The sequence below is a fragment of the Rutidosis leptorrhynchoides genome, chromosome 6 (assembly GCF_046630445.1).
Source record: "Rutidosis leptorrhynchoides isolate AG116_Rl617_1_P2 chromosome 6, CSIRO_AGI_Rlap_v1, whole genome shotgun sequence".
NCBI classification, from domain to species: domain Eukaryota; kingdom Viridiplantae; phylum Streptophyta; class Magnoliopsida; order Asterales; family Asteraceae; genus Rutidosis; species Rutidosis leptorrhynchoides.
This window is the reverse complement of record NC_092338.1, coordinates 167,565,694-167,580,279: the sequence shown is the minus strand read 5'-3', so window position 1 is coordinate 167,580,279 and position 14,586 is coordinate 167,565,694. Positions and strand designations below refer to the sequence as shown.

At 36.0% G+C, this 14,586-nt stretch overlaps 1 protein-coding gene across 1 annotated transcript; it reads left to right on the top strand.

The window, feature by feature from the left end:
* The first annotated feature begins 7,835 nt into the window (after window positions 1-7,835).
* On the top strand, window positions 7,836-10,453 carry LOC139854238 (uncharacterized). Its single transcript, XM_071843555.1, has 2 exons — window positions 7,836-8,166; window positions 9,213-10,453. Exons 1-2 carry the CDS (start codon window positions 7,836-7,838, stop codon window positions 10,451-10,453), a joined length of 1,572 nt encoding a protein of 523 aa, XP_071699656.1.
* Window positions 10,454-14,586: the final 4,133 nt, after the last annotated feature.

Below are 14,586 nucleotides of genomic sequence, written 5' to 3'. Positions count from 1 at the left end.
CATTCAACGAGTTCATAATATCATAATCCAAACGACTTAAGTCTTACAATATCATAAACCACACAAAAACATGAAGAACAATACATGCATTAAAAGTTCATGGAAGGAATAAAGCAAGGGAGATTAGTCACGCATGTTGGTGATGGTGATAATGATGATTTGTTGATAAAACATGAAGATTTTGCCTTTAATTCTTGAAAGATGATGAAAAATTTTATGCTAGGTTTTCCTCTGCTCTCAAAACTGCTGGATAAAGAAAAAGTTATGAAGTTTAGGGCTTAATAACCATTTTATACATAGCATGGAAACTGGAACCGCCAAACCATCGCGCCGCGAGAAGCAAGTATCGCGACGCGACAACCAGTATAAATCTGCACCCAATTTTAACAAACTCTCGATATTTCTTTTGCACCTTAATGATGCGCATAGCTGCACATCTATTGCGCAATATCAGAATGGCCCCCTCGAACCCTTTTATAATCGCACAAGACTGTGTCTATACGCGCCATCCGATTATGCCTTAATAATATGCCCGCAATATTGGTCGCACAGTTTAAACATGGCACCATCTAAGTGGCATGAACAAAGCTATAAATGTACTATGGCGACATTAAAGCAGAAAGGACACTTGTGGTAGGATGTTACGATCCTGACATTGCATAGCGGCCAGAAAAGGACAGCAGGGTATAAAGGGGATAACACTAAAATAGAGGCATCACTTTTACAGTTTTTTGGAATAAAAGGACAAAGACAAAACGATGTGGCACTAACATGTCCTTTTGTCCCCTTACGTGGTACTAAGGGACAAAATCTCACATGTATAAATAGATGCAACTTGAGCTATCAACAAATACACTTCGGAATCATTTTTCCATTTCATAAAAGAATCACTCTTAATCACATTTATCACTCTAGCTAACCTGCGTGACTATAATAGCTTTTCCATACACTTTGCGATCTTAGGTAACGTTAATACAACATAAATCCTAACATCGCCCTCGAGTCATCAATTTCGGCTAGCCCGAATGATGGTGGGTCACGTTTAACCACCTTTTCTGAGATCATCATCTCGTATGAGGGTTATTCACGTTACTCTGGACCTGAGAGTTAAACTCAAGAAACCCTTAAATCCCCCTTATTTGTTGATCTTGCATGAACCGAACCCCTTGGACCATTTTATGCTTGATCAAATGGCGCCATCCGTGGGACTCTAAGTTAAAAGGTTTTGTTAAAATCTTTTTTTCTTAAATTTCTTTACCTTCAAACGTTTCTTTGACACGCAAGAGTTAAACATCCAAAGCACTCAACTGCGCTCGGGGTTATATCAGATGGCTCCGCCCACAGAACCGCGTCCAACCCCAACAGTTTATGTATCTCAGCAGACGCCTCTCAACGCATTGTCAAATTCTGCGCCAAGCACCCAAACACTTGAAGAGTGCGCCCAAAACCAAGCTAACTTGATTTATTTGCTAATGAAGGATGCACGAGATGATATGCTTAAAGAATTTGAGCAACCAGGGAAGGCAGAGGTGATAATTAAGAACCTATTCGCGGGCATGAAGGGAATCAATGTTAAGCCAAATTTTGAGACTGCACCCACTTCTGAAAAGTTTACGTCTCACATATTTAACTACATTGCCCCTACCTTACCTGTAATCCCACTTACGTTAGGGTACTATGATGGACTTTCCAATCCTGATGACATCTTGTAGAAATATGAAGGCATTCCCCGCAACCAAAGGTGGGCAGATGAAACCAAACGTGCCAAATTCCCCCATGTCCTCGAGGGAATAGCACACCAATGGTTCAATAACCTACCTGCGCCACTCATCATCTCCTACCGTGATTTGAGGGAGAATTTCTTGCTTAACTTTCACAACATGAGAGCATCCAGAAGGTCTTATGTCGAGTGTCATGACATCAAACAAGGGCGTGGGGAGTCTAGGGATAATTTATTGATAGGTACAATCGAGAAGTCGCGCGCATCCCCAAATTGGCGAAATTGCAGAAGGTTTCAGGATTCATTCATGGAATCTGTAGAGAGCGCCACTTACAGTTATGAAAAAATTTGCGAAAGAGGCCACTGGAGACACTGACTGAAACTATCAGAGAAGCGCATGAGCACTTGCGGCAACTGAAGACGCCATACGATACTCGGGATATGAAAACAGTAATGGTGGTCGTGATGACCACGACTCGCCTAGAGGAGGGCGCAATTCGCATAATTCTCATAGAGGATACTAAGATAATGGTCCTTATCAACACAGTAATGACAACGGGCGTGGGCACACCCATGGACACCACAGCAGCAACAACCAGCGAAACAGGAACTGGGAACATAACCAAACGCTTATAAAAAACCTGGCAAAGAGTCTCAAAGAAATTCTTGCGACCGATATCGCAGACTTTTGGCAGGCCTGCGCGCATGTTAGAATTTGCAAGGCGTGACAAGTCTAAGTTCTGTGAATTTCATGATGATTATGGGCATGAGACTAACAGATGCAAAGCGTTGACAGATAAGTTGGTGGCGTGCTTGAAGCGAGGCGAGCTTCAGCATTTGAAGGAGCCTAAGGAACGATCACGCAAGGAAGAAAATGATAAAGACAAGGAAAAGGGACGAGACAAAGTGATACATGTCATCAAAGAAGAACGTGCTACAATGAAGCCAAGACCCGCGCACTCTCAGGAATACTTGCAGGTCCCACCCTCACCCATCGAAGTTCAAGAAGCCAAGAGTGACCTCATCGTAGTTGGCGGATGTTTATCCGAGTTAGGGCTGATCAAGCACCTCTACGTAGACACTGGTAGCATTGCCGATATCATGTTTGAACATTACTACATGAGATTCCGCGCAAAATCAAACTTAGCTTGAATCCGTCAAAATACAGGTTTCACGGGCTCTCCGGCGATCCACTGCTGACCCTGGGAACCTTGGGAGTTGAACTGCAACTCAAGGATGATGATAACCGGATGAAAAGCTGAACCGAGAGAGTGGGTTTAGCATCGTACGCGCAACGTCAAATTATGATGCGCTATTGGGATACCCATTGTTGCAGAAGTTTGAGGCAGTGCTTTCTGTCGCGCATGATTTGTTTAAGTTTTCTACAACAGCTGGAATTGCAACGATGCATCAAAATCATCTGAAAGCAGCCGCAATCAGGTATTTTATTAAATGTTGATTTTACAATTGTAAGATAGGTCAAAGGATTACTTGACCTAAATAGATTCTTAAACGTGCGAACAGTTCAGCACGCTTACCGCATTTAAATGAGCACAATCTTGTACAATCCGAAACATAAGACGCACGCTTTAATGCACAATATTTCAATATTTCACTGAGGGAGAGTTGTGATATCGCTCTAATTATAGATGTTTTATCTCGCGATATCTCCCTCACTTTGCTTGGTTTTTGATGATTATGGAGCCTATTTGATATGCTTATGAGCTAAATGGGAACTTGGGGGCTAAAGCTTGATTTGGTGTAAAATTGACCAAGTCTTGATCAAAAGTGGCAAAGAAAATGAAAAGTGCAGGATTCAGCTCTAGAAGCGCCGCTCCTACAACAAAAGCGCCGCTCCTTATGAGCAAAAGCGCCGCACCTCATCTAAAAGCGACGTTCTTGTACACGTTTTTGCACCATTTTCCACCAGTAGCCAGAAGCGTCGTTCCTCATTGCCAAAAGCGCCGCTCCTAATCGCAAAAGCGATGCTCCTGAAGATAGCCAGAAGCGCCGCTCCTGAGCCAAAAGCGGTGCTCCTGACGATGATTAGCCCAGAATTTTCAACACTATAAAAGGAAAGAGATGAGGCCATTTTTGGAGAGAGCTGCAATTCTAAGTCCGATTTTCGCCTACAAAACCCTAATTTCATCATCCATTGGAGTTAAAAGGTGAATTGAAGGAAGCAAGCTCAAGTTCTTTCATAGATTAGCTCTAGATCTTCATCATCTTTGTATTTGGGTTGCAATCTCTACTTTTCTTACTCCATTTTGAATCATCTTTTTGTAATTACTTAAGATGATGATTATTTGTGTTTCTATGTGTTGGTTGAATGTTGGTTAATGGGCTAAACGACAAAGTTAAGTATGATGCTTAACCAAAGAATATGTTTTGATGATGACACATACATATGCTTAAGTGATGATCGACATCTTAACATAAAACACGCAAGGTCACTAATCCATACTTGATCTTGCAAATGACCAAGTCAAACAAAACTTAAAGAATGAAAATAAAGGTCAGCAAAATACACGATCAAGGTACAGTCGACCGCATACCCAGCCGTAGAAGCTCGGACTGAATTGCAACGCAGTTTTGTGAAAACAAGTTGCACGGTCGCCACCACGACCAACCGCAGTGCGACCGCAGTTTTCTCTGTCACCATTTTTGACCAAATTTAGTTTGACCAGTTGCTGACATCTATAATTCATGAAATCTTTTTCAATACGCTTAGAATAGATGTCCTTTCCATACTCAATTGAGTTTTGGTCATAAAAACACCAATCTTGGTTAATTACGCTTAATTACATCTTAATGACAAATTAACCAAGATTAGGCATAACACATAAGTGTTAATCAACAACTTTTGATCTTAAAACTTATCTAGATATCCTTTGTATGATCACCAAGTACCAACACACTTAAGATAATGTCACTAGAACAATAATTACAATCAAAGATGACTTAGTGATTAATTAAGGCTAAATGAAGAACAATGCTTTCAAGTGTAACTAGTAAAGACTTGTAATCCTAGAATACACTTAGATATATTTTGGAAGGTCACCAAATCCCAACTAGAGATTGCTCTTCCCTTGTGCATGTGTTGAACATTAATGTGTGCTTACACATTAATCATGCAATATGTTATATTGTAAGTAAGCTTGCTAAAAGCTTAAACTATAATGTTGTGCAAATATCTATATGATTGACTTTAGAATAATTATCTCTTGCTATGTGTGAGTATTACTTACTACTTGCTAATATATTTAATACTCATTAATTTGCCAACTTGATTAACATGCTTGTTATGTGCTACTAGTTAAAATACTAGGATTCAAGTAACTAGTTTACTCCAATAAATTAAGTGTAAAATAGTTTACAAAGGAATAATGGTCAATTGTCTATTTGGTCTTGTCTAAGTAACAAGTTGTGATTACTTATCCAAGTATGACTTAACATTGATGTCTTCACACACTTAATGATTATTTTAGAAAGACATCATTCAATTAATCTCTACTTAATCTTAAAATGAATATGACTTGTGATTAACTGAAACTAGGAAGTTAATGACATATTGACTAGTCTTTAGGATTGAACCAAATGCATTAATGTGGCTAACTAAGTCTTGACCAAACTGAGATTTCCCAAAATATCAATCAAGACACTTCTCCAAGAATGTTGGGTTTACCACTATTGGAGTGTTATGTCACTTTCACTCAATAAGACCAAATTCCACACACTTAATGCATATAGTACTTGTATAGGATGTTGGGTTTCTTTTGCAGGTGCTAGATGGAGTAAAGGTTCCAAAATGTGGTGTTCAAATCTGAGTCAAACGGCTATACAACGAATACATATTTTGGAATAGAACACGCGCAGTCGAACCACGGTCGACCGTGCTGGCAACCGTGTGACAACGGCTATTTTTTGAATCTCACTATAAAAGGCAAGCATTAAAGAGCATTTGAAGTTGACCCTCTTGCATATTTCTAAAGCTTATTTCCAGAGATCACAAGGGCTCTAATTACTACTCAAAGGTGATCAAGCAAGAGAAGATTCTATGATCTTATAGATATAGAATTTGGTTTTTGTAAACTTACTAATCAAAATCATTTATTTTATGAGTTTTCTTAATGTAATGTATGTCCTAGTATTGTCTTAGGATCATCATTACAAATTGTATAAGTCTTGTAACTTCAATTAGTAGAAGCATAGGCTAACTTAGTGATCTACTTCCTTAAAGGAACTTAGGAAGTTGATTAATCTTATTTGGAGATTAATACTTGTCCAAGGTGAAGATAAGTTGATCTATGTTGGAGTTGATCTTTCAAAGGGATAGAAAGATTAGGTTTGTTGTTTACCAAAGAAGTTGAAGACTTGTAAATCGGATCTCCACTGGGTTTGGAGAAAAGTGCGTAATGAAGCAAGAAATCCCGATTAGTGTAATCGAGGAGTGGATTAAGGTGGATTAATTAACATACACCCGAACCACTATAAATCCTTGTGTCTATGTTCTGTACATTACTTTATTCATCATTTTGAACATACACACCACACACATCAAGTTTGAGTTGAGTTGGTTGATCATAGTTAATCGAATTTGGTGATCAATCAAAAAAGTGTTAAAAACGTATCAAGTAATTATTAAACCCCCCTCTAGTTACTTACACTATTCTTATTATTAGTGTAATCTTAGCCATGATTGGCTAAATCTCTCGTGGTTGCTTATCTATGAATCTTTAATGCAAAGAATTGCCCCTAAATTAATTGAATGATGTTGTTTGAATGAAATACATGATCAAGTGTTATTGTGTTAGCTATAGATCCATTGCTATGCATTTGTTTTAGGCTTTACTTTGATTACATAGGTTGAGTAGCTCTCTTAGTGATATTAGAAGTGAATCAATTTGTGCTTCAACACCTTGAGTGATCTAGACAACTAGATTAGGGATTTTAAGTGATTGTGTTCTTGATCTAAGTTGGTTTTCAATTGGCCTTTAGTCAACATAGTGGTGTTCGATTATCTTAAGTGATTTCGATAATTGAAGGGTTTTAAGTGATTTCAACCCTCGCATAATCTCAATAACCATTCATGCTTAACTTGATCTTAGAATGCAATGCTTATGTGAATTCGCAAAGTGTTATTTGATTAAGGTTTGGTAGTAATTTTAAACATTTAATAGTTTAACAACTAGTGCGATAGCAAATTGGGTAAAACGGGGCAATCCAAGCATAGAGAGAATTAGATAAGTGAACACTACTTAGTTAATTGATTTAAATTCTCAATATTTAGTTACTTGCTACTTGCAACTAGTTTTAATTGTTAAGTTTAAGTTTATTTACATGTGCACGTTTAGTTGTTAATTAAAATCAATCAAAAACCCCCAATCAAACAAACCTTAGGACAATTAATAGTTTCAATTATTTTACTTGCACCGCTCTCTTGGGACGAACTTGAAAAGAATACTTACATTGAAGTGCTATAATAACCGGGTTCTAATTGCTCGTTAGTTGTGTGTGCTTGTTTGTAGTGTTTGATTCTTGTATAAGTTTAGAGGGTACTGATGTATTGTTACGCACGCATCATTAATTTCTTGGCACTGCTGCCGGGGAGAGGTTAGCTAGTAGGATATTTGATTTAAGCTTTTAATCGTCTGATCCTTTTGTAAGGGTTCGCCCTTACAAAAGTTACTTTTCTTGTTTTTATATTTTTATTTTGTATTTGGAAAACCTCTTGTGTTTGTGTTGTGATTGAAGGATAGGTGTCTTTGGTGTATGAAAAGGAGATCCTAAAAGGATCAAGAGTTTACATATCCATTCTTCGATCCAGAAAAACACGTGCACAGGGTTTATAAGAGTAGAGAAGAGGGTATTAAAGAAATTTTTTAAGGTTTTGCCATTTTGTTTAGAAGAGATGGATCCAAACGGTCAACCAATTCACAATGAAGAGGGTGATCCAATCAACCAAGGTCCACTGGTTGATCAAAGAGTAACTAAATGATCCGAATGATACACCGAGTGGAACGCTAGATTGGTGGCACCAACGGTGATAGCTCCAGCTATTACAAAATCACCAATTGGAGCCGATAATTGAAAGATTGAGGGTAACTTTTTCACGATGATCAAAGATATGTTTTTCCATGGGTTAATAGAAGAAAATCCTTTCGAGCATATTCAACACTTTAATGATATTTGTGATCTCTACAAAACCAAAGGTGTCACCGATGTCGCTTTTAAGTTAAGGGCATTCCCCTTTACACTTCAAGGAGATGCAAAAGTTTTGATACGGAAATTGCCACCCGATTCTATTAGGACTTTTCAAGATTTAACCAATGAGTTCATCAATCACTTTTTCCCACCGTCAAAGGTAGAACGTCTTCGAATGGAAATCAATGGATTCACCCAACGGGGTACGATTCAAGAAGATGCTAAGAGCTTGCCCACCGCACGTTTTGACTAAGAAATAGTACATCAACACGTTCTACCGGGGTACTGATGCTTTAACTAAGCAATATCTTGATCATCTTCGGAGAGAATATTTATGTATAAATCGCCAAACGCGGCCGAAACTTTGCTAGAGGACATCTTGGTTAATACATACGAGTAGGCACCTTCACCGCGAGATTTGACAAGGAGAAGTGTAGCACAAGTAGAAAGCGATAATGGGCAAGTCACGCTTGCAAGCTTAAATAATCAATTTCAAATGTATGGGAAAGAGTTGAAAAGCTACAACAATCGGTCGTCGCGATACAAGTAGGTTGTCAAAGGTGCGAAGGGCCACATCTCACCAAGAATTGTCCCCAAATTAGTCATTGCAACCATATTGATCTAGATGACATTCCCATGAATTCAGATGCTCATGTCAACTACGTGAGTAATCAACACTATCAACGGGGTGGAACGTCAAACCAAGGCTACTACAATCCTAACCAAAAGCAAGTTTCGTTTAACAATCAAACCAATACACCACCCGGATTTACAAACCAAAACCAAAGCTGAAACCAAAGTTACAACAACAACTATAACCAAAATCGAAACAACAACTTCCAATACCAAAACCAACAACCTTATAACAATCAACCTTATAACAACCATTCCAATTCGAATTATCAAAACAACCAAGGTTATAGTCAATCGCAAAATAGCCAAGGCTACAATCAACAACCTCCACAAAACACTCAACAATCCCAACCTTCGAAAAGTTTAGAGGAATTGATGCAAAGTTATATGAAGAAGGTAGAATCGACCGAAGCATTCTTATTGAAAGAGAATGAGTTATTGAAACAACAAATACGAAATCAAAAAGCCTCATTTCAAAACCTTGAAAGTACCATTGGAAGACTTTCAAACCAAGTTGCCGAAAGACCGCAAGGAACTTTACCTTCAAACACTCAAGTTAACCCAAACAACAACTACAACAATAACCGAAACAACCAACAACCTCAACAACACCAACAAAACCAAAATCACAATAACACAAGAGTTATTCCAATAGAAAGCAACACTACCAATCCAAATAACAACCAAGCGAGTTCATCAAATCCCAACAATACTTATGCTCAAGTAAACTCAATAGCTTCAACCAAAGAGGATCAACCTGAATATCATCATGCTTTCACATTTGACGTTAAAGAGAACGAGTTTGATTTGGATGACACGTTGGAAAGTGATACAAATGATCTAGGGGTATTCAAATTTTCGGATGATTCGGAAGATGCAAAGTTCATTCCCTATCAAGTTAAAAGTGTAATGTCCATGGAGGCTACCGAGTCAACATACAAGGAAATAGAGGGTGGTTTTGAGCGAATCAAGTTGGGAAAGGTTAAGAAAGAGCTTAAGTTCGAAAATGTCTTGAATGCAAAGGAGCAAAAGAACGAGGTCGAGGTTCTTGCTACAACAACCAAGGAGAAAAATGAGACATCGGTCTCACATCCACAACCATTGTCTCCTCCACATCCAAAGGATGTGGATTGTAAGTCAACTCTAACTGATAACGAAAACATTTATGTTAAACTCCCCTTGTCGGAAGTGCTTGAGAATATGCCCAATTATGGGAAATTTTTGAAGACACTTATGGCTAAAAAGGGAGACGTTGATCAAGCATCCACCGCTTTCTTGAAAAATGAGTGTGATGAGATTTTAAAGAAGTGTAACCTACCACCAAAAATGGGTGATCTCGGACCTTTCCTTATCCTTTGTAATATAAACGGGTCGGAGATGTTTACGTCCTTAGCCGACTCGGGAGCAAGTATAAACTTCATGCACTATTCCATTTATAAAAGGTTAGGCTTAGGTGACCTTTCACCTACTACAATGGGAGTAAAGTTAATTGACCAATCCGTTTGCTCTAGTGTGGGGATCGCCGAGGACCTAATAGTGAAAGTAGGGGACATGGAATTTCCAATTGATTTTGTCATTGTCGATATTAAGGAAGATCCGGTTGTACCCCTTGTTTTGGGAAGACCATTCTTGGCAACCGCGAGTTCTTTCTTTGAATTTAGAACCGGGAAACTGACGCTTAGAGATAAGGGCAAATGCATGAGTATACGAACCAAATTTATTAAATCGTCATCCACACCCTTGACCACACCACAAATTATTGCTAGTATGCAATGCATTACTAGCACAACACAAATTGGCTCATCAACTAAAGATCAAAATGATGTTATTGATAAGTCCATGAAAAAATTGTATGGGCGGGTGCATCGGCTTCATCCAAGAAGGATGACCATTTGAAAAAACGCCTAGTTTCGAACTTGTCAAAACATGAAAAAGTCAAACTCAAGGAGTTAATTGTAACACCCCAAAATCTGTTACCTGTGAGTGCCGCGCCGCGTGGTCCCAGGCCGTGCCGCGGCTATATGCCATACCTGATGATAGGGATTTTGAAAACTTACTGATGTGGAAATACACGTGGAACCGCGCCGCGTAGCTCGAGGCTAAGCCGCGGCTATACTATTGATAATGCTAAAAACGAACATATATTTCATAGCATTATTCCTCAAGAAAGACAAGCTTTTAGTTGAAATTGTTCTATTTACAAGTGATATTCGTTTAAATAATAAAAGGTGAAGACAAAAGACAGATTCGATGAATTGAAGACGCAAATGACCAAAAAGCTCAAAAGTACAAAAGACAATCAAAGAGGTTCCAATTATTGATAAGAAACGTCTTGAAATTACAAGAGTGCAAGATTCAAAATGCAAAGTACAAGATATTAAATTGTACGCAAGGACGTTCGAAAATCCGGAACCGGGACCAGAGTCAACTCTCAACGCTCGACGCAACGGACTAAAAATTACAAGTTAACTATGTATATAAATATAATATAATATATAATTAATTATATAAATTATATATATATTATATTTATATAATAAACCGTCGGTAAACAAAGAGCCAAAATGGAGTGAGCTGTATTTACAAACTCCGCGACTCGCGGAGTTTGAAGGCAAAAAGGGCCGCGAGTCGCGGAGCCCCAAATTCTGAAACTCCCTATAAAAGCAAACGAATTCTGATCTCAAAAATCAACATATATATCCATCCTCTCTATATCTATACGTAAATATTTATATTTATATTTTAATTTTAATTTTAATTTTAATTTTAATTTTAATCCTAATAATAAGAGTATGTTAGCGAATATTGTAAGGGTGTAAGTCGAAATTCTGTCCGTGTAACGCTACGCTATTTTTAATCATTGTAAGTTATGTTCAACCTTTTTAATTTAATGTCTCATAGCTAAGTTATTATTACACTTATTTAATCCGAAGTAATCATGATGTTGGGCTAATTACTAAAATTGGGTAATTGGGCTTTGTACCATAATTGGGGTTTGGACAAAAGAACGACACTTGTGAAAATTAGACTATGGGCTATTAATGGACTTTATATTTGTTTAACTAAATGATAGTTTGTTAATGTTAATATAAAGATTTACAATTGGGCGTCCCTATAAATTGCCATATACACTCGATCGGACACGATGGGCGGGGTATTTATATGTACGAATAATCGTTCATTTAACCGGACACGGGAATGGATTAATAGCCACTAGAATTGTTGAAACAGGGGTGAATTACATTCAAGGGTAATTGGTGTAATTGTTAACAAAGTAGTAAAACCTTGGTTTACACGCAGTCGATAACCTGGTGTATTCATTAAACAAAGTATTAAAACCTTGTTACAATTCGAATCCCCAATTAGTTGGAATATTTAACTTCGGGTATAAGGATAATTTGACGAGGACACTCGCACTTTATATTTATGACTGATGGACTGTTATGGACAAAAACCAGACGGACATATTAAATAATCCAGGACAAAGGACATTAACCCATGGGCATAAAACTAAAATCAACACGTCAAACATCATGGTTACGGAAGTTTAAATAAGCATAATTCTTTTATTTCATATTTAATTTCCTTTATTTTATATTTAATTGCACTTCTAATTATCGCATTTTTATTGTTATTGTATTTAATTGCACTTTTAAATATCGTACTTTTTAATTATCGCAAGTTTATTTTATCGCACTTTTATTATTCGCAATTTCATTATCGTTATTTACTTTACGCTTTAAATTAAGTCTTGTATTTATTTATTATTTTACATTTGGTTTTAACTGCGACTAAAATTTTAAAATCGACAAACCGGTCATTAAACGGTAAAAACCCCCCTTTATAATAATAATACTACTTATATATATATATTTGTATTTTTATAAATGTAAACTAATATAGCGTTAAGCTTTGTTTAAAAAGATTCCCTGTGGAACGAACCGGACTTACTAAAAACTACACTACTGTACGATTAGGTACACTGCCTATAAGTGTTGTAGCAAGGTTTAAGTATATCCATTCTCTAAATAAATAAATATCTTGTGTAAAATTGTATCGTATTTAATAGTATTTCCTGCTAAAATTTAATAGTATTTTATACTACTCTGCTAAAACATCAAGTTATTTTTGGCGCCGCTGCCGGGGAACTCTTAAAAGCCGAAAGCGCAACGCTAAATATTTAAAAAAAAAAAAGATTTTTAGTTTACTTTTATTAAAATACGTTTTTGTAAAAAAAAAAAAATATACATTTTTAATTATTCGAAAATATAAAAAGAAAAACAAAAAATATAAGTATTTTTAAGATTTTGTTAAATATTTAAGTTTTATAAAGTTTCTTTATTTTTATATAAGTTTTATTTAAGTATTTTGTTTTTATTTAAAAAAAAAAACTGAATTTTTTTTTTTAAATATATATATAAATCTATTTTTAAGATATTTATTAAATTATAAAGTAGTTCTATTTTTATTTTAGTTTTTAAATATAAGTTTTTATTATATAAATATTTTAGATTTTAAAACAAAAAAAAATATCAAACAGAAAATAAAAAAAAAGAAAAGAAAAAAAAAAACGCGTCAAATTTTAAACTGTACCTGAGTTGAATTTTGAAACCCCGCGACTCGCGGAGTTTTCTGCTTCGGGCACCGCAACTCGCGGAGACACTCTGACACCGACAGAAACCCTAATCTGCATTTAATTACGGAGTAATTATTAATTATTATTATTATTATTAACCCTAATTAATTATTATTATTATAATTAGTTTTACTTTTTATTTAATTTATATTTTAGTTAAATTAGTTTAATTAAATTGTAAAATTAATAGTTTAAATAAATAAATAATATTTTTATAAAATTTGTACTTTTTACAACTTTTTGTATATTTTTATATTTTGTCCTTTTTTAATTGTTTTAGCGTAATATTTGTATTTTTCGCTCATATTTAGTTTTAAACTTAGTTTTTGCCATAGTTATTTTTACTTCTAGATTTTTAGGCTTTGCCGTAGAATTCCTCTAGTGCTTTTTCTTTAGACTAAGATTTAGGTACTTTAGAACTTTGCGACGCCTTTTTAAGTTATTTCCATTTGGGATATAGTTTTTCCTGTAAGCTTTAATATTTTTAGACGACTTTTACCAATGTATCAATTATCATTCCAATTAGTAATCTCAATTTGCGATTATAATTTTAAGTTAGTTGTAGTAATAAGGTTAGGTTAGTCAAGTATTTTTAAGTTTTATAAGTTTCTTTTATTTTTCCGTCACCTTTTATTTTTCAACCATTTTTCTTTTTCGACCTTTTTCGACACGCTCTTTTTCTTTCTTATTTCTCGCTATTCTAGTTTTTAGGACATAGATTTTTATTCTACTTCTTATCTAAATTTCTTAAAATTACAAAAATTTATTTTAAGTGGTTAAATTGATAGACATCAAAATTTTCTGGTTCGTAGTAATAGTTGGATTTGTATGTGGACCGGGTTATTGGAGCCAAACAGTCTTCAATTATATTGAGACCAAACGAATCCTGCCCTTCTGCTGCATCTTTTGGCTATTCGAAACGTGAGCAAAATCAGAAAAGTCTATTGATTGGATAACTTATTATAATTTTTCTTTTCTTTTAAAAACTAATAGGATATTCAGTGAATGCACCGAGCAAGACGTTCACCACCTTTTGTACGTTCACCACCTGTAACTAGATCAAGACATTTAGCAAATATTACCGCCGTTGATTTTTCTTTAGAATCATCATCCAGTCGACCAAGTACTCCAGTTCAAATTTCCGATAATCCATTTTTTGAACCCGACCTCACAATTGAGAATCCGGAGAATATTCAGGAACGATTCGTAGATCCTGAACCACTAAATTTTCCTCCGGAACCACCAATCATTCAAACAGAGATTGTTGAGGAACGAACCATTAAATCAGAATCCTCTAGTGATTCCGATTCAACAAATTCAATTATGGAGAATCTGGAACCTTTAAGTATGGAAGACCGAATGAGAGCTAAACGCACTGGCCAAGGTCACGCAA

Excerpts from the sequence above, each read along its gene's own strand:
- LOC139854238 (XM_071843555.1), top strand. The coding sequence starts at position 7,836 with ATGATCAAAGATATGTTTTTCCATGGGTTAATAGAAGAAAATCCTTTC. Across the intron at positions 8,167-9,212 it reads TAAGAGCTTGCCCACCGCAC|AAAGCAACACTACCAATCCA; the intron begins GTTTTGACTAAG and ends TTATTCCAATAG.